Below are 20,616 nucleotides of genomic sequence, written 5' to 3'. Positions count from 1 at the left end.
ACACTTCCTTTATACCATGGACTTTTTTTGGCACATTGAAAAATACTAAAAAGTATTCCCTCGAATTTATGGGGCATCGTTTATATCGGACATGGAGTTTAAAAAATAAGGGAAAGAATTCGTTATGTTTTCCAAATTGCTCTTATTAAAAAAACAGTAAATTTGATGAAGTAAAAGCTAAAAGCTAAATCTTGACAGAAGAAAAAGAAATGCAGGGACTTTAGTTATTACTTTTAGTTGACTTTTCTTCGAGAGCTAAGTGTCACCCAACAAGATAAAATGGGGATGGCGTCATTAAATAGTTGTCAAAAATAAAATAAAATATGACATTCTTTTTAGATGGATTAAAAAGAAAAAGGTGTCTCATAAATTGAAACAGAGGAGTACTAAGATCTCTCATAAGTTACATTGCTTAGATATATTAGGAGTAAGAATTTCATTTCCTTAAGAGTAACTTCCCATATACTAGTAAAGCTTCTTCATGTCGGTGACCTTGCCTCTGTCAATCTGTGGATAACTTTCATCGTATTAGATGTTAGCAAGTAAATGTAATCTTCAATAATAGCCCTTAATATGAAACTGTATGTTGTTCTCTTGATAAGCTTGACCAGCAAGTAGATAATTTGTTTCTAATTTAATTCTTTATATCTCATTTCTTTTGCAAGTTATAACCCTAATTTGATGCTCCATAATTCTGCAGTAAACCTTAAAATAGGTCCTATCTTACCTGAATAGTCCAACAATCACCCATAAGCATCTCTAAAGATCCCTCCACGTCAATAACATATTAAAGTGACGGTTCAAACGATGTGCCACAGTATTAAATTTTCGTGGATGTCGGGGTATGAAAATGCAAGATGATTTTTCAATCTGTCGAATAAATTCTCTATAAAATTTATTTCACATGTACGGGATATTATAAAAGATGACGTTATTTAACAATCCTACATATGTTTTACATTTTTTAAGTTCAGAATGAAGTTCGTATCGACGATGGTGCGTCAACCATCGACTAAACATATGTTCTTATTATATAGTTTTTCGTGCGAATTATGTACGACGATTGGTTAAAAGTTTAAGCAACGAACTTCATCAGTCATTTTGTTTTGTTATTTTAAAAATATTTCATTACTAAATGTACCTGATATTTTTAGGAGGTGACAAAATTATCACAATTCAATCGATAGTTGCGAACACGGTTATAAAATATCGTAGTTGTCTGTGTTGATTCATAATATATAGCTGCATAATTGATCTATTCAAGAAAACAGATCTAAACAAAATTCCATTCAATGACTTCACTAAAACATATTCATACCCAATTATTCATAATTCAGAAAAACAGATAGCATATTTATTTCAACAATTAGATAGATCTATATCTGATTCCATTCTTCTTTGAAAGTTTTCGTTCCTCAACCTTTGACGGTAGACATGGTGGCATTGGCTTTCCACATAGGTCCAAATTTCCTGTTTCATCAGCGCACACACGAAAAAATGAACACAATAAGTTTTAAGCATATATATCTTTATTTTAACTACATTGAGAAGTATTGGAGTATATGCTCATGACTTTCATGCATTCTGCAAATACTCTCTCTTGTTCAAAGGCGTTTCAGATTTAGTTGCGCATATTGAGGCGACCAAATAAAAGTCGCTACACTTTAGAGGTCGCCAGAAAAGGTATAACTTTATTGTAACAAATATTTTCGCCGCTAAATATCACCACAAATAGTCCGATTTCTTGTAGTGTTTTAAAAGTATATGATCCAATTAACTACTATTTGTTAAAAAATTAGTGTTTTTCATAATATATAGTTTGTATGCTCCATTCCCCCATGTGCTTTAATCGAATTTTCAAAGAAACCTATAAAATAAACCATGAATATTTTTCAATAAGAAAAACTAACCTTCAAATGACCTTAAGCTTAGGTTGCTAAGTAGAGGTGGTATGGGACCTTCAAGTCTATTATTTGCAAAGTCTAATACTAAATCCGGCTGAGCAAATGCAGGTATTGTACCATCAAACTTGTTGTCTTGTAGCTGCAACTCAATAAGCTTTGGAATTGCCACTAATGACGTTGGAATCTTGCCCGTAAACCCATTGTTCGCCAATAAAATTCTCCTAATTGACTTTATCCCGGCGAAAGCATCATCCGGCAACTCACCGGAGAAACGGTTATTAGATAAGAACAAACCTCTCAGTCCTGTAAGTTTCCTCACGTCCGGCAATGGCCCTTCAAAGTTATTGTTCATAACACTTATAGTACGTAAAGAAGTTAATTGGGAAAGAGCGTCAACGTCAAGATCCCCTGATAATCCCATGTTTTCGAGCTGGAGACCGATGAATATGCCGTTGTAGCAAATCAATCCGTACCAGTAGGAAATGTTGCTACCGCAAAGCGGCACCGCTGCATTCCAGTTGCTAAGAAAGGTGGTGTTTGCGAGTGAAGACTTGAACTTGAGGAGGAGAGAGGATTCAGGTTCTTGACCGGAAGATGAAGTTATAAGAAAAGTTAACATGACCAGAATGATTACCAACTGATAGTTTCTTGCTGAAGAAGCCATCGTTCTTTGCTTCACCGGGTTTTCACTAAGGTTTTGCTGTTGAATCACATGGGGTGAGAGAGAGAGATGATGGTCTTTAAAGATGAAGAATGAGTATATAAAGAAAGAGGGGTGGGTTAGGAGGCAGGGCAGATGTAACGCTAAAGTTACGGGTTAATATAAATCTATTAGTTTTGGCTCCTGTATATGTGTCAAAAAAATTACTAAATAAATGTAATAGATATCAACCCAGTAAATTAAATGAATTTTAGTAAAATCTCGAACTCAAAACCATACAGTTCAAATCTTGGATCCACCAGGAGGAAGGGAATAAAAAGAGGGGTGAAATTGACACTATATTATTATTATTACCTGTTATAGCCGGCTAGCTTAATATATTTGTTTGCTAATTTGATCTTGTTCATATAGTTTGGCACCATCCCTCTGTTAAGAGTTTTCCAAAAGGTATTGCCCAATTATTCCATTTATTTTATCTTTCAGCTGTCCCTTGTTAAGATGGATTCAAATGGAAGAACCACAAAAACAAGGAAAATTGGACACACATGTTTGTTGTTTTATCTTCTGTTTTCTGGTAAAAAACATAACCCATTAACCTAATTCTTTTACGGGTTGCACTATGCATTACTTTGTTAGTATGCAAAGGCAAAACACCCACATTGACAAAAGTTGACAAGTTGTACTATTCACCGTTAAAAGAAAAGGAAAAAGAAGCACATGGAGTAACAGAAGTCGATGGTGCAGACCAGTAGACATTAGCTGCTTGGTGATCAACATTGTGAAAAAGCTCTAGTTAGCATCGATAACTTGCTAAGTACAGGAAGATAAGACAAAAATATAATAATCGTGTGAAAACTGATATTTCTTTCTTGTTTCATGAATGGTGCAGCAACAGGTAGGCTCAAATCGAAGTTGCTGATAAAGATAAAGTACCTTAAGTAGTTTGGGAGGTTGATGAACAGAACGAGTAGCCGAGATCATTCGCAAGCCAAGGCGAATTCCAAATTTTAAATTTGAAGCCTATTCTATCAGTAAAGAACTGTGGCAATAGAGCTATTGTAATGGCAAAAACCTGTTGCAATAGAGCTAGTGTAACGAAACCTGTCCCACAGCTTCTCTAAAGTAATTTGAACCATTGTGGCACCAATTCCGCGTCATCTCTGGGCAATGCATTTCCAGTCAGCAGTCCATAGAGCAAGTCCAAGTTGAATTTGATAAAACTGATGCAAGAACTAAATGGTTGGTAAATTTGCATGTTAACGACTAAAAATTTACTGTGAAAGATATTATTTGAAAGACTTAAAAGAATACTTATCAGTTTTACTTCTGCATATACGAATTTAATTTTCACTTAAAACGTCCATCCAAAATTTGTAGAGGAACTATATGATTTTAGTTTCAGGTAAGAGAAAATGTAAGGTCCTTTATTAAGGTAAAGGAAACAGATAAGAACTATATTTGTTTGTTTTATGTAGTTAGTATGTACTCCCACCGTTTCAGTTTATGCGTCTTAGACTGAATACAATGTTTAAGAATGTAGGAAAACATTTGGATCTTGTGGTCCTAAGCTAAATATATGTTTAACATACCAAAGATAGCCTTTGAAACTCTTTTGGTCTTAAACATGCCAATGTCATTTCTATAATAGAGCGTCATTAAGGATAAAATGAGAATGTTGAAGTCAAGAACTTACTAATATAGAAAGAGACATTTTTCTTATAAAACTAAGAAAAAGGAAAGTAAGACACATAAATTGGTACAAAGGGAGTATATACAGTAGAAAGCAAGTCTGGCACATTTATATATAGCACTTTTCTTCTTTTTTAGCTTGTTCCCAAAAAAATAAAGTAACACATTTATATTTGAAAATTCTTTAAATTTAAATTTCTCATTTTACCCGTAGTAACCTGCTCTTAATAGTTATAGAAATGTCATGGCACATTTCAGATCACAAATACTAATTGCAATGTCAAACTCTTTTTTTCTTTCTTAAACTCCATGCCCAATCAAACAACAAATAAAATGAAAGGAGAGTATAGAGTACAGACCTCTCTGCCCTCTGTAGTGTAGCCCAGCAATCTTCATCTTCTAACATTGCAATTTCTTCACATTTGAGACAAACTTTTAATTGGACCTGTCAGATAAGCTAAGACAAAAGGAACTAGACTGCAGAAACCATATTCTAATGTCTTATTGCTGCAACACCTTTTATCTTTAACTGCAATCAGAAGACCTCTCGAATTGAGAGGACACGGTGAGAGGGAGATACAGCTATGTTCGACAATCAATGAATACAGAAATTGATGAAGGCAAATAGGGGTGGGGAAAACCAGCACCATGTCTACAACATTTCAGAAAACCTCAGTGTGTGGAAGTGTCAATATCATCTAATGCAATAAAAGAACACCTTGCATTTCTTGTATCATACAGAAGAATTAACCATTTTAAAATTTCCTGTGATCCTTGACAATCCTGGTTACCTCATCATTACATTGACAAAGATCTAACTAAAAGCATGTGATGATTAGTCGTCACATTACAGAGCATGCCATAATTGAAAATACTAAACTGTTAAAGTTAGTTATTTTTTGTGAACTGCATAACAAAGCTGGCTAAGGGTGTCTGAAATTTTCCCAAGGCAATCGATAAGTTGATTGCCTTGACTTCTGATCATATGAACACGACCAGCCTCAAAATTCTTCGAATCAGCAAGCCTGCAATCTCTACCATCCATTGAATTTCCTTCAATTATTGCAGTGACCATTTCTGCATTTTCTCTAAGAGTCGCAGCCATCATTTCTTCTGGATTGTCTACATTAATCTGCTCAGCCTTTACCTTACTAACCATGCTAAGGTTTGGAAGTTCAGCCTTGTCCTCATGACTGGATGTTTCACGCTTTATTTCTAAGCTGGTATTCTCATGCCTTGGGGCTTCCAAATTTGCATCTAGGCTAGCTTCATGCTTTATCCCCATCTTGGATTGCTCATACTTCCTGTTTTCATTTAAGATGCGTCTCCACGGATTCAACCTTTCCTCCATCTTGTACCTTTTTGTCTTCGTCCTTCGCCGCTGCCTTTTAGGACCTAATGGTACCAGAATGTTAAATCATTTAGTGGATAGCAAAAAGTGAATTTTCATTTCAAAAAATTGCATTTCTTTTTCAATTTTTCTCTCTTTGGTATATATCTTACAGTATATAACAAACCATGCCTACACAAAGTTCGTTTTATGGGGTGCAAGAATGGCCAGTCGTGCTAATTAACTTTAGAGTGCTACGATAATGATGAAGAGCTGCAGTCATTTACTTCTGCAGAATGACAAGATTCACCAAATCATTTTGCACTACATCAGGCAGTAGCTACCAGAAGATAAAACCACAAGTTCATCTGCTCGCTTAAATGAAGAAAGGAAAAAAAGAGAGCAAAGAACCATCATCATGGCTAGTGAAATGAATGTCGACATTTGCATGTCAAGGAAATCAGCACCTATCGTTTATTAATGGAGGAGAGGTTGGTGACAACTGGCATACTTACAAAGCTTACCAAGAAATAAGATACACTTTATCCTAATCAATGTTTTAAAAAGTGGAGGCACAAGGCCAGGCATTTTACTTTTACTTTGTATGAGGCGTAGTTCCCCAGCATTTTACTTTACATTGTAGCAGATGCCTGCTGTGCAAAAAGAGCGAAGAGGAAACTAATCACTTATGTTTGCACTGCAGCTTGCTACTCAAACATGGAACCTGTTCCTTACTCTCTTCAAAGTCAGTTGGGTTATGCCGAGAACCATTAAACAACTGCTAAAATGCTGGACTGGAAAGGGCATACGGAAGGGGAAGGGGAAGGGGAAGCAGAAGATATGGGAGACCATTCTTGCGAGTTTTTGGTGGGTGGTTTGGACGGAGAGGAATCAAAGACGTTTTCGGAGTAATATGATAATATTTACACTATGTTATACAGTTGTATTTCCCTTTTAGGTTTTCGGTTTAGACTAGAAGATTATACAGTTGTATTTCCCTTTTAGGTTTTCGGTTTAGACTAGAAGATGTCAATACAATTGATAGGATAGTAGATTTCTCAGCTTCCTACAATAATTGTTAAGAAGTAGGAACTGATCTGTATGTAATTTTTCGCATGATCTTTGCGCTTCATTTATACAAACTTACCAATCTCAAATGACATGGCATTTCCACGATTAAATAATATTTCATTCTGGTTGTTGCCTCCAAGTCTCTTGCTCCTATTAAGCTCAGCCTTAGTAGAAGTGGGTAGCGGCACTGGGTGGATGGTCTATCCGCCCTTAAGTGGTATTACCAGCCATTCTGGAGGAGCAGTTGATTTAGCAATTTCTAGTCTTCCCAAGACGTGGGACATAAGCCCCATGGATATTTAACTTTTAATCTTCTTTTGATAAGGTAATGTTGATATTTTGATTTTAAATATTTTGTAAAATAATAAGATAAACATAATTTACAAAAGAATGTTTAAATTACATAAATGATTTAGGAAATTCCAAAATTTTTGTAGAAAGTATAGGAAATATGATATAAATTTCCTATTATAAGATAAAATTATAACTTTTTTTGTTAGGCAATATAATTGTATTAGTATAAAATAATTCTTCATCAAAATACTAAATTTTGGTCAAACATTTTTACGTATTATTTGTACAAAAGTTGGACACCGGATATTAGTTTTAAGTGAAAAGACTAACTTTATGAACAATTTGTACAACAAGGGTGTGCGCCCATTAGTTTCTTCATCTTTTAAGAGTCCATTAGTTCTTTTTCCAACCACAAACCAATAGCCAATTAGAGTTGGATAAGTTAAGACTAAAATGTTTTTTTCTCATCTTCTTTGTAAAATCTCTTCACTTCAGTCTCACAGTCGCTGCTTCTACATTTGGTTTCCCTCTGCCCATCGGCTCTTGTTGCCGCTGTTACCATCAGTTATTCCAGTCGCCTCTCCTATCGCAAACTGTTTGTGATCGCTACTCCGACCAGTCACTTCAAAAAAAACCATATCTAGTTGCTCGTAAACGAAATATAGGTGTGAAGAAAAGGTTGTATTTTTTTTAAAAAAAAATTTGGTAACTAAAAAGGTTGTATTTTATTACTATTTGCTTTCTAAACTTACTATTTGCTTTCTAAACTAAGTCATTGATTATGTTTGCTTGGGCAATTCCTTTTATGGATTTTTCTCCTTCTCTTCCGCAAGGTCTAATTTAGATGTGGATTTTGTAATTGCAAGGATTCAGCAAGGCGCGCTCCTCTCCTACAAGGGGCTAGGTGAGTCTGGGCATATGCCCAAAGCTTAGGAGCACACGTTTCACAAGACATATGCACGCCACTACCACGTGAGGCATTTCAAGCATGCCTCGCTAGAGGCACATCCTAGGATGTGTCCACAGAATGCCTTTGAAATCAATTATCCTAATAAGGGTGGAACAAATTTAATTGAAACTCCAAAGGTTTAAAGAGTCAAAATGTTCAATTCTAAGACCTTCACCACAAGAAAAAAGGTTCCTCAGCTCGACATATGTGTCTATCACACGTAATAATATTATTCTAAGATTTATCACTTCCTCTAGTCAATGACTTCATCACTACGAGACAATAGCTTCCTCATTCCTGCTTTTGTGTGTGTATATACGTATAGAACACACATCAATCAATCAATTGTGCTTCAATCCCAAACTAATTGAGGTCTCGATACAAATCCTCAGTACTCATCAACACATTTCACCTCACATACTGGAACTGCGTAAGAACTCTTAAGAAGAACCAGATGCTAGACCAATGGTGGCAGGTTCAATCAAACGAAGTTTTTTCCTAAAGGGGCAGCACGGTGCACTAAGCTCCCGCTATGAGCGGGGTCCAGGGAAGGGCCGGACCACAAGGGTTTATTGTATGCAGCCTTACCCTACATTTCTGCAAGAGGCTGTTTCCACGGCTTGAACTCGTGACCTCCTGGTCACATGGCAGCAACTTTACCAGTTACTCCAACATATTCAACATATATAAAAGAAAAAATATTAAATAAATCTCTTGCCCCTGGGTAGTAAAACTCGCAGAGTATCAGGTATGCCAAGACTCCAGGCTCCACTAATCCCTGTCATCTTCTGTCACATTGCTGGCTAGCTTCTTCTTCTTCTTCTTCTCCAGTCTAACCGATGAGAGGTTTTTGTTCCCATTCATATTTCAATGGCTGGTCTAACTACTTTCCAACCTTACTTTAGCCAAGTGCCTCAAATTGTTTTCTTAACTTTTTTTTTTTTTTTGAAAAAAAAAATTTATTATTATTACATAGGGGATAGGAGAAGGGGAAATGGGGGAGGGGATGACAACGTGGGGATTCGAACCCTCACCAACAAGGTGAAAGTTTAAGTAGCCAACCAACAAAAATATATTATATACTTAATAACAGAGCCTAGTACTCAACTCCAGCCCTCCCCTTACTCTTAGATGACGATTTTGCCTCTATATTGATCGTATAGGGTTGCAGAAATCCTTATAGACAAATTTGCCACAAACTTCCACGATCCATCAGAAAAGTTCACAGGCGTCATAAATGGAGAGTTTTTTTTTTTTTTTTGATTAAGCACCGGGTGTCCGAGTCTCTTGGAGCCCCGACTAATCCGGGGGCACATGGCCCTCGGCAAGAGTTTCCGCAAGTGCACCACGGGTAATTCAGGGTTTCCCCGGTCCGATGGCCCTCGTAAATTGTTTGCACCCAGCGGGTTTCGAACTTGAGACCTTGAAAGGGAGCACCCCAAGGCTCAAGTCAATTGCCACCAGGCCAACCCCTGAGGGTTTTTATCCCTCCACTTTAAGCTCTCAGTTCCTTTGTGTTTCAGTTATCATATCACTGATAAATGGTCATGTTTGAGATAATAACTTTCTAGGCTTAAGTTAGTCTTTGACCACATTTTACACCATCAAATGTCGTCGAAAAGGTTATTCAGAGAGAGAAAATCGAAATAGATCAAACATTGAATTTTTAGGGGGAGAACCTTATCCAGCTTTGTATTCTTCGTTTAGCAAAAATTAATTTCTGTTTTTCAATATCCTTTGGTCTAAGAGTGTCTTAATTTAGTGGAGTACGCTCCAAGGGGTGCTAAGAGCAAACTCAATCCAAATTCTGTTGGTTTTTGAAAAGATTTCTCCCAACGTACTTGATATTTTACTACTTTACTTAGACATGCATATATGACATTTGTTATAAATTGATTGGTTCTAGTACAGCATCCAAGGTACCCAACAATCAACATATTGAAATCCAAGTTGTTAATCTAATGTGTCTATAAATTTACAAAGCACGAACTAGTGAAATCCTGATTGATATCAGACATTTACTAAACAAAAGTTATTCATGCAGTAGTTTGAACTCAAATCTCAACTAAATCATAACATAAGATCAAATCAAATCAAATCAAATCCCAATCTTAAACTTTTTTTTGATGAAACCCAATCTTAAATTTTCCAAACTGGGCCATCAATTATGGGCACAAAGTTCTCTTTAATGATCTATACTAAGACTTGACCATAGGACTCTTCTAAACAACACGACACATTTCATAAATTTTTTGACCATTATTGAACCTGTCGAAGTAGGAAAGACAGAGGAACTACAAGTGCCTCTCTTATAAAAGCAAATAACTATTTTCCTGAAGAGGAGAGAAAAAACTCACTTTGAGACACAAGAAATCCATATAAATACTATGATGCGTATGGTACTACCTAAAATTGCATACACCTGTCAAAATGCCATATTTTGATGCAATCTGAATTTGAGAGCTATATTATGGGTTGAGCTTATGGTTGGGGTGGTTGTACCCAGTAAAACTGGTGCAGTACACAGCTGTTGAAAACCTGATCTTCGGAAGGAGGAAACAAGTTTCGTTAATTACATTCAGACCCCTTACGTTTAGTTCTTTAATTATGTACTTTACCCCAATTCTTATTGTAATAGTTTCTTCTAGACCCATTACTTTGATAGAATTCTTCGTATATATTCTATAGGTGTGACCGTTTTAGAGCTTATCAATAAAGATCATCCTTTAGCTTTATTTAGTATAACTTTAGCTTAGCTTAGTTTTTAGCTAGATTTCTTCTCAAATTCATTCTTGCATCATATTTCAGTTTTACTTATGAAATACCCACAACAACATACACAGTGTAATCCCACAAAGTGGGGTCTAGGAAGGGTAGAGTGTACGCAAACCTTACTCTTATCTTGGGAGGTACAGAGGTTGTTTCCGGTAGACCCTCAGCAAAAGGACAAACAATTCAAAGCAATATAAAAAAAGCCATGGAAAAATAGTATAAAAAGCATGATAAAGCTGTCTGGAAAAAAAAAGGAGCCATAACTACACAAATTAATACGATAATGGAAGTACGAGAAACAACAGATAGTAGCAGAAATAGAAGGACAAGAAGCTACAAGAGTAACACTAGGAAAAATCCAAGACACAAGAAATTCATGCTACTTCAAAAATTGACTAATCTCAAATCTACAAATTCCAAAAAGCAAAAATAAATGACCAAATTAGAACAGAAGCAGTACCAATTTCGAAGAAAGCATTGTTTCCTTGAGGCTGCTGTTGGGCTTCCGGGTCAGTATCCGGGTCGGTATCCGCACCACCACCATCTTCCCCTTCTAACAAACTCAAATACCTACCAATCCCCTTAAACAACTCAAAATCAAACTGTCCAGGTAATTCCAATTCCTTTTTCCTATCCTCATCAAACGCCGTCCAATACGCCGTTTCCCATGGCTTCACTTTATTATACTGTTCCAACATAGCTTCCCACCTTTTTTTACACTGATTTAAACTCCGATTAACGCCTAAGGAGTTGCAACTGTGAACTGTTGATTGCCATTTTTGGAAGGAGGCTAAGGTATTGCCGCATTCGATTTGAGTTGCTTTCATTTCGTTAACTAGGGTTAGTGATTCGTGTAGTGTCCAGTCTGGTGCTGCTTGTGAACGGGTTCGTAGTGAACCGCCCCTTCTTTCCATTTTGATGATGCGATTTGTGTTGAATTTAATGGCTGTAGTTTAACATAGTTGCCGGGATTGGGAAGAAGAGCAGTTGAAGAATAGTAAGAAGAGGCATTGAGATGATCCTAAGTGAATGAAAATATTTATCCCAAATGACTCATATTGTGATGTAATTTGACCAAATATTGACATACACTTTTTCACTATTTCATATACCAGAAAATTTTACTTGAAAAGAAATGTTTCGTCCATAACTATGATTTTGAATGTACAAGATCTTAATAAAATAAGAATTTTAAAGATAAATTATTTTTAAAAATAGCTAGTGATTTTTTTACAATTTAAAAAATAATATCATATAATATGGAAAAGGTAATAAATTCACTTTTTTCAATGCAGGCTTGGGCCCATACTCACGGGAGGAAACACTGTAAGGTTAATAAATATCTAGCCCAATGCTTGATATATTCCTAGATTTAAATTAGGGAAAAGGGCCTGATTTACCCCTCTACTTTCAAAAAAGGTTCATATTTACCCTCGTTATACTATCGTTTCATTTATACCCCTACCGTTCTGATAGTTGAAATATTTGCCCCTATTTTTAACGGAGGGGTAAATATAACCTTTTCAAAAGTGAGGGGTAAATCGGCCCTAAAAAAAAAACCCTAAAGTTTTCAAACAAAATTTCTTCACGAAAATCTTTCAACCCCTAAAATATTATCAACGTCTACATATCCTTGATGTATTGAGCTACATTATTGTAGACGCGAGAAAAAATATCAGGTTCTATATAAAATATTGACGTTTCGAAGTCTTGACACACCACTAATCATTGGTCAAAGTATGAATAAAAAAACTAAATTTTTTCAACCAAAACTTACTTCGGGTACCTTTTCAACCCCTAAAATGACAATCCGAACGTCTACGAATCCTTGATGTATTGAGCCTACATTATTGTACGTAGAAAAAAATATCAGGTTCTATATAAAATATTGACGCTTTGGAGTCTTGACACACCACTAATCATTGGTCAAAGTATGGAAAATAACACTAAGTGTTGCAAAAAATAAAGTTGGCCAATTTTTGTTTTTTATTCATACTTTGACCAATGATTAGTGGTGTGTCAAGACTCCGAAACGTCAATATTTTATATAGAACTCCGATATTTTTTCTCGCGTACAATAATGTAGGCTCAATACATCAAGGATTCGTAGACATTCGGATCGTCATTTTAGGGGTGAAAAGGTACCCGAAGTAAGTTTTGGTTGAAAAATTTAGTTTTTTTTTCATACTTTGACCAATGATTAGTGGTGTGTCAAGACTCCGAAACGTCAATATTTTATATAGAACCTGATATTTTTTCTGCGAACAATAATGTAGGCTCAATACATCAAGGATATGTAGACGTTCGGATAGTCATTTTAGGGGTTGAAAAGGTACCCGAAATAAGTTTTGTTTGGAAACTTTAGGGTGTTTTAATTTTTTAGGGCCTGATTTACCCCTCTACTTTGGAAAAGGTTCATATTTACCCCTCCGTTAAAAATAGGGGCAAATATTTCAACTATTGTAATGGTAGGGGTATAAATGGCCTGATAGTATAACGAGGGGTAAATATGAACCTTTTTTGAAAGTAGAGGGGTAAATCAGGCCCTTTTCCCTTTAAATTAAGAATTTAGAATTTAAAACATCAATAGATTACGCATATCTTGATATTTGTTGTTATGATGAAGATATATTAATAATTTCAATTTTCATAATACACAGGTCATTCTCACCTAGTATTCGTAAAAAAAGTGAATCGTCCAATACATTTTAAGTTCTTATCTTCTAGAAAGAAGTAGTATGTTTTTCTACTATAGATCTTAATCAATGATGATCACAAGAATAAAAGGCTTGTATTTCTCATTTAATAACAATAACATTGGTTTTATACCCCATTGGATATTAATCTTTTTTTTCTTCTTGGAACAGGCTGTAGAATAGTATGACTCATGGCTAACATTGGACCTGCTAAAAGTATATAAGAGTGTAATAACAATTGTCAAGTCTAAATCACAATAATTGGTATTACCTACATGAGTTCTCTGTTGATAGCATCTTATGTTCTTAGCTAACTCAATATTCATTTCAAACGGTTAAAAAGCTTCTTTTTTCTTTCTTCTTCTTCTTCTTCTTTTTTGAGATGGTAACAAAACGGTTAAAAAGCTTTTGAAGACAACTTATTCTATGTTGTTTGGGAGAATGACAAAAATTATCTTTTATGTTTGGATAGGTTTAAAAAAATCTCTTGATTGTACATCTAAATAGTTTGGGTCCTTAAAGTTTGCAAAAAAGGAGCATTTGTTATTTCCTTATAATATTTAACAAACTCTAATTGTTAGAATTAACTTGAATCGTTAAAAAAAATATTGACATGAACTAACATTTGAAGGTGCAATTTTCTAATATTTTTGGTCTATTTCTGGCTTCTGGTGCTTTTTTAGGTATAGTTTCTACTTATTTTTGTTTATTTCCCGTGTTTAATTAGTGCAGTTTTTGGTGCTACTGTTTATGGATTTAATGGGAATTTTTTTGCGTTTTTGGTTAAATCTTTTAATCTAACAACCAGAGTTTATTAAATATTTAACCTTGACCAAAAGCGCTCACTTATAACAAATATAAAGAACCAAAATTAATCAAGTGTATATTTAAGGGTATGTTAAACCTACCCATAAATATAAAAGACCACTTTTATCATTTTCTCTTCTTTTAGATCTACATCCTCTACTTTTACTATTTTAAATCATCATATTATCATACCTATGGATGCATATTGTCCACATGCAATATGGCCTTACCATCATAGACGATTTCCTCTCATTTTATCCTCTATATATGCTACTTGTACTATCTATCATATGTTAACATTTCAAACGTTGTCCAATGTTGTATACTGGTTATATAATTATCTTATTTCTACTTATCTTAAAAATATTCATTCTAGAGTTCTATAATTCAGTTAGTTATAACTTCCCAGTGAAGAAAATGAAGTGTAGAGCTTGAAAAAAACAATGGGTTATCATCCTGTCTAGTTTACATTAATGTACATGCCCACTAAGCTAGTTTGCCAACAAAAAGAGTGAAACATAAAACATATCCTTTTGTTTTTCTTCAACAAACTGACCTACCGTTGCTGTTTTCATTCAATTCTTCTCACATTTTATAGGAACCTATTTTCTCTTTCACCAATTTTCTACTTACAACTACAGTCTATTGATGATTATAATTATAATCAACTGCAGTACAACCTGAATGGATCTTTTTCCTTTTTTTCCTTTACTTGAATAAAGTTCTTTAAATTCACTGTAGTATGTCTTTATAGTGCTTCTTCAGTTCTGTATAATTTCACCTGTGGGAGATGGTCTTCAAATCGGCCATAATTTGAGCTAGTCGTCATCTGGGTCAGCCGAAAAGTCAGGTTCCTCGGGCTTCTGTAACTTAGGCAAATCCATATCCTTCATCTTCTGAACTCCTCTCCTTGTGTGTGCAGCAAATCTTGAGGCCAATATTGTAACTCCAAGATTCTGTATTACATTCGAAGAGTTTGCTGGTGTATCCTTCTTTTGTTGATCATCCTCACTTTCATATGCTGATTGGTCATCCTCGGGAGCATAAGACAAGGACTCACTCCTACTAAGGTGTTTGGCCAGTTTTCTCCTCTTGAAACGCCGCCAAGCAGCTTGAACAAAACAGGCAGCCCAAGTTCTCCAGTGGTGAGAGTAATAACGGAAGGTGTGCTGTAGCTTCTTACTATGAAGACGTCTGAATTGATTGGCTACAAACTTGAGATCCTCTGCTCGTAATGCAAAGGCTTCTACTTCCGACAAGGCTCTCACTGTTCTCGTTGATGAAGGTAAGTTAAGAGAGGATCTTGGCAACAACGCCCAGGCAAGTAGTTCCTCACCACAAAAATCACCTGGCCTCAAAGTAATTGAATTGAAGAAGCCTGTCCGGCCCCCATTCGTGGTTGAGCTCTCTAATGTCCCTCTGATAACAAACAGCATTTCAGTTACTGGATCACCCTCACGTACAATATATGTTCCTTGAGTACTTAACGACGAAACCAGACGTTCACATATGGCATCAAGCAGCTGATCATCCATTTGTGAGAAGAAGGGAACCTGGAAAAAAGAAAAGAAAAAAAGAACAACTCAAATTTCTCTGCCTCACCGGAAACTGCAAAACAAAGGAATTTTCACACTGTATAGCCTCCCACCAAAATAATAGCCGGAAAATGTATATTTTTTGTGTATTAATGTATAATATACATAAAATATGCATATTTCATACCCATTAGTGTATATTTTTTGCATGTTTGGGTAGCTAATGTGATTTTTTTTGCCGACCGACCAAATATATAACTTTGTAGAAACAATGATACATTAACTTATTTGAGATTAACAATTAGTAAGCTTCAATCCCAAGCAAGTTGGGGTCGGCTCTATGAATCCTGACTGACCATGTCTCCATTGTCATTTCAGATTAACACAGTGACGAAAAACAAGTATTGTTCAATTATTTTAAATAATATTGATATTACAAATTGTGGTGCAATGAGAGAATTAGACAGAGAAAATAACTTACACGCCGAACAAGGTCTAAACATAGGTGCCGTTGGATGTCACGACGAAGGTCTGAAGGTAAAGCATGCAGGATAGATTCTTCATCTACTCCTCGAGTGGCAAGCCACTTGTACTGTACAAAACGTCTAACACGTTCTTGTAGATCCTGAGGGAGTTGGCGATGCCTCATCCATTCTTCAGTGTCTCGTCGCTTGAGTCTCCATTCTTCAAGCCTCACAGTGATAGATTGTAAGTATGTCTACATTAATCAAAAGGGAGAAATTAGACTTGAGTTTGAAGAGCTTTTTTCAAAATGAAATGAAAGGCTAGTATCTGAGATGATATGCTTTCTCTACATTAACCAAAAGAATCAGAAGAAAGAGAGTCCAATATTCACCAAAATCCAAAGGAGTGGTCTATGATGAAGACTTCAAATGTGAAACTAAGACAAGGTTTATCACACATACCTGCATGTTTCCAATCAAATGAGCAAACAGAACTAGCCCAAAAATAGCAATAAGAATGGCAAATGAAGTTTCCCATATATATGTACTTGTGGTCAAGTTTTGGCCGTAAGAACTGCAAAAAGATCAGAAAACAAAGTGCTCAATATCCCTGATTCGAGATGTTGTAGTAAATAGCATAATTTGCAGATTTTCAGATAATTGTAATTACCAAATATATACTTAAGAAGAGTTATTCACATGAAAATTTAATATATAGATGCTGAGACCATTCTTTTTGAATAATGACTAAAGATAACACCTTATACACCCTATACCAAACACCATTTTGGACCTTCGAGATATTAAAGAAATTGGCTTGATAATCGAAGATAACAGCAGCATTGGAGTAAATGGTACTATTGGAAACCATACCTTAAATTTTGTAAACCCCACCACAAACAGTACAAGTACTTCTCAAGGAACTCAGAGGAGACAACATTGTTTGTAACTGCATCTGAAAATATCCCAAAGTCGAAAATGGTCGAATTAGTAGGATAGCAGTTGCTGAAAACTTGGGTGTTGTTTACCCACGTAACCCTGTCTGCATGGTCTACAGTACCACAGTCAAGAAAACGGCTGGAGCATTGAATAGGACCGAACTCCTTTTCACAAGCTATTTTCCAGCATGTAGCATACCTCTCGATTGATAATAAATACCAGGAAGCACCCAGGACCTACAATAAAATAAGGGATAATTACATTTTTGGACCGCTCAAATGAATAATACCTGGAAAATGTGTAGGTTTTGTATATTAAGTGTAAATATACATATAATATACATATTGTATACATAAATATACATAATCAATGTATAGGTTTTGTATATTTTGGCTAGCGCCAGTAATTAATTTCGGCCGACAGGCCAAAAACAAAAAAAATCTCATAAAAGAACCTGATTCACTATCAACAGTATCAAAGACTTCAAAAATGTTGCTCTTTGTATAAAGAACAATAAAAAGGCAGCCCGGTGCACAAAGCATCCCGAGTTAGCAGGGTCTGGGAAGGGCCGCACCCCAAGGGGTGTGATGTAGACAGCATATCCTAATGCAAGCATTAGTGGCTGCTTCCATGGCTCTAACCCGTGAACAAGCAAGTATGCATAAATTTAACGTGAAAATGAGAATTACTGGGACTAAACTTACGTGGCTGGCCAACATGTAGAGTAGTAAATTGTAAGCAGCTCCTGCCCAAGCTGTTTTTGTGACAACCCCAGCAGCTTTAATAATTTGAGCACTCAACGGGAAAATCAGATAGAGTCTTGGCAGATATTGCAGCAGGACTATTAGTACAAGGGCGTTGTTGGTATGATCTGAATGGGAACTTCTAATTGCTGGTATGATGAACCATATTACAATCTGCAAAAGAAAAAGACAGCAAAATCCACGAGGTCTTTTATCTCTCTCTCTGTTTTGAATATGAAGAAGGATTATTGCCAATGCTAATTGAATTGTCATGACTTGTAATATAATTGTTTCCAATGATAGTTAGCATCAAAATCCATCTAATAGTTCACAAGAATAACCACAAAGTTATGTAGCTGAATTTCATCAAAGAAATTATGTGTCTTGCAGGAGAAGAGCAAAATCATCTTTAGTATAAAATAACAATGACTCTTTCAATTACCTAATTCATCTCAAAATACTTAACGTAACTGAAGGATAATACAACCTAATTCTATATCAGAACTTCACATATTGATTCTTTGAAATATGAGCTTCTTAAGCTAGGAAAAGACCATTTCTCCATCTAGAAACATAGCCATTTGATAAATATGTTCAAAATGCACAAAAACTATCAGCCGAACAGCAGTTTCCACTGGTCAAGATATGTTTCACTAGCCTAATTCAGGGTATTTGTTCTTCAATCTTATCAAACAAATGACTATAAAAAGAAAAACTAAAGCTTCATTCTTGAAACTAAAGTACCTGAGGAAGAGGCAGAGCAGCAATAGCATCAATGATGAAATCAGTCTTCAAATACTTCCTTGCAATCAATTTCTTATCCATAACAAGTTCCCCTCTTCCAAACACCCTTGACCTTCTTGAAACATAAGCAGTCCTAAACTTAATAATCACATGTAACATGTAGAAAATATCTGCCACTGTCCTAAAACATGTCACAGTAATCCCAAGATTTGAGTCAATTGTCATACATGATGACTTCCCTTTATTCACCACTGATGGAAGGTAAAAAAATAATGGATCCATAAAGAGAGCCATCAAACAAGAAAACAAGAAAACTCTATTCCATTGTATAACAATTTCACTGCCTGGATCAAGGATTTTCTTTTTTTCTTGTACATAATTTTCTGGGAAAACCTTAAACTTTCCAAATTTAGGAACTTTACTTGCTCCAACTTTGTCAACATTTCTATCATCAGGTTTTAGTAAACTTCCAGCATATAAAGGTAGTTGCTTTTCAAGAAGATTGTTCTCATTCTTCTCCCATGAAGTCTCAAACCTAATAAAATCCTCAATTATATTAACAAAAAGAACTAGACAAAAAATATAAACAAAAAATACAAACCAAAAAATACACTTGAAAATTTACCTTACCGTCTTGGCTTTCTTGAACTCCATCATAACTTTTCAAACAAAAATACCTATAAATCTTCAATACACAATGTAGAAGCCACCAAAATGGTAACAAGATTGAATTTTACCCTTTTCAAGAACTTCCATTTCAGAACATGCAGATAATGCTACTTATAATATAAATAAAAATGCAAACTTTATACTCACATAGCTGAAAATTTCAACATTTTTCTCAAATGAAGTATGAAAGTAATCATAAAAATGAAGAAAAGAGGAGCTGAAGTGGGCAGAAACAACTCTGGTTTTCTATGGTTTTTTTTATATAAGGGGTTGACTTTACTTGGAAGATCACAATAAGACAAACAGTATATTTATTAAAATACAGATAAAAACAGCTCAGATAAAGTTTTGAAGCTGCAAATGGAAATTGAAGTTCAAGAGAATACAGTCGTGCAGGCCATAATACAAGTCAGGTTTCTTTTTATTTAAAGCATAAAGACTAAACAGTGAAATACTACTATAATACTGGGGAAAAAAAGAGAGACAGAGAGATAGAAATCAAAAGTTGCATATAATTATATAAAGTGTTCTTGGAAGTTGGAACAGAGGAAATGGACACTAAAATCAAGATATACATTTATTTAGTGTGGCTGTTACCTAGGTAGCATAACCAACTTATTGAAGTTAGTATTATTAGGAGTAACTTTAAATTTGAGTCGGCTAGTTAAAAAGAGAGTGGCTATAGCAGCTTGTTTGGATTGACTTATTTTAAGTGCTTTTAAGTCAAAATAGTTTTTAAGCATTTTTATAGTGTTTAGGTAAAATAAAAATAAATATTTTTTAACACTTATTTTTAAATCAAAATAATAAAAATGAGCCAAAAGTTATAAACTAGAATTCCTAACTTATAAAACTATAAGCCCATCCAAACAGGCTCTAGGTGTCTTCATGAATAGAAATGCACTTATTTATATGTTCGAGATTCTATATAATTTTTGTAAGTTTTAAGAATAATAATATAAGAAAGACTGAGGCGTATTAAAAGTTCTTAACATTTTATCAATGTTTTCAGAAATCAAAAACTAAAACTTAAATAGATAATTATAGGTCGTGAAGCATGGAAGAAAATATTTCTACCTATTTTTTATGCTTGGTTGATCAAATGTTTTAAGAAAATATTTTCTCAAAAGACCATTTTTTTTAAAATCAGCAAAATGACTTCCTCAATAGGAAAATAAGTTCCAGAAATAATATTTCTCTGTGTTGATGGTCTTCCTTCTCACTCTCCAACACCAGACGCCCACCCTTGCCCGGGCCGAACCCCACCCACCTACCATCCCCATCCTCTCAACCCAACTCAATCCCCTCAACCCCCACCCATCCCAATCTCACCACGTCCCAACCCCTAA

The 20,616-nt window shown here is 35.1% G+C and overlaps 3 protein-coding genes across 4 annotated transcripts; all 3 read right to left on the bottom strand.

Annotated features, from left to right (window-relative positions):
- Positions 1–1,185: 1,185 nt before the first annotated feature.
- LOC132029919 (pollen receptor-like kinase 4) lies at positions 1,186–2,689 on the bottom strand. Its single transcript, XM_059419326.1, has 2 exons — positions 1,911–2,689; positions 1,186–1,470 (listed from the first exon to the last, which is right to left on the bottom strand). The coding sequence occupies exons 1-2, from the start codon at positions 2,566–2,568 to the stop codon at positions 1,367–1,369; spliced, it is 762 nt and encodes a 253-aa protein (XP_059275309.1). The 5' UTR covers positions 2,569–2,689; the 3' UTR covers positions 1,186–1,366.
- A 2,247-nt stretch (positions 2,690–4,936) lies between these two features.
- Positions 4,937–11,708, bottom strand: LOC132029917 (trihelix transcription factor ASR3). The gene is made up of 2 exons (XM_059419324.1): positions 11,131–11,708; positions 4,937–5,649 (listed from the first exon to the last, which is right to left on the bottom strand). Exons 1-2 carry the CDS (start codon positions 11,582–11,584, stop codon positions 5,147–5,149), a joined length of 957 nt encoding a protein of 318 aa, XP_059275307.1. The 5' UTR covers positions 11,585–11,708; the 3' UTR covers positions 4,937–5,146.
- Positions 11,709–14,687: 2,979 nt separating this feature from the next.
- Positions 14,688–19,687, bottom strand: LOC132029916 (probable cyclic nucleotide-gated ion channel 14). 2 transcript variants are annotated; one of them, XM_059419322.1, is made up of 7 exons: positions 19,224–19,687; positions 18,599–19,133; positions 17,816–18,028; positions 17,046–17,347; positions 16,635–16,746; positions 16,190–16,426; positions 14,688–15,726 (listed from the first exon to the last, which is right to left on the bottom strand). In XM_059419322.1, the coding sequence occupies exons 1-7, from the start codon at positions 19,253–19,255 to the stop codon at positions 14,992–14,994; spliced, it is 2,166 nt and encodes a 721-aa protein (XP_059275305.1). In that variant the 5' UTR covers positions 19,256–19,687; the 3' UTR covers positions 14,688–14,991. The 2 variants fall into 2 exon arrangements, with proteins under 2 accessions (XP_059275305.1, XP_059275306.1); XM_059419323.1 differs by having other exon boundaries at positions 19,229–19,686.
- Positions 19,688–20,616: the final 929 nt, after the last annotated feature.

This window comes from Lycium ferocissimum, chromosome 9 (genome assembly GCF_029784015.1).
Source record: "Lycium ferocissimum isolate CSIRO_LF1 chromosome 9, AGI_CSIRO_Lferr_CH_V1, whole genome shotgun sequence".
Classification (NCBI taxonomy): Eukaryota; Viridiplantae; Streptophyta; class Magnoliopsida; order Solanales; family Solanaceae; genus Lycium; species Lycium ferocissimum.
This window is presented reverse-complemented; position numbering and strand designations above follow the sequence as displayed.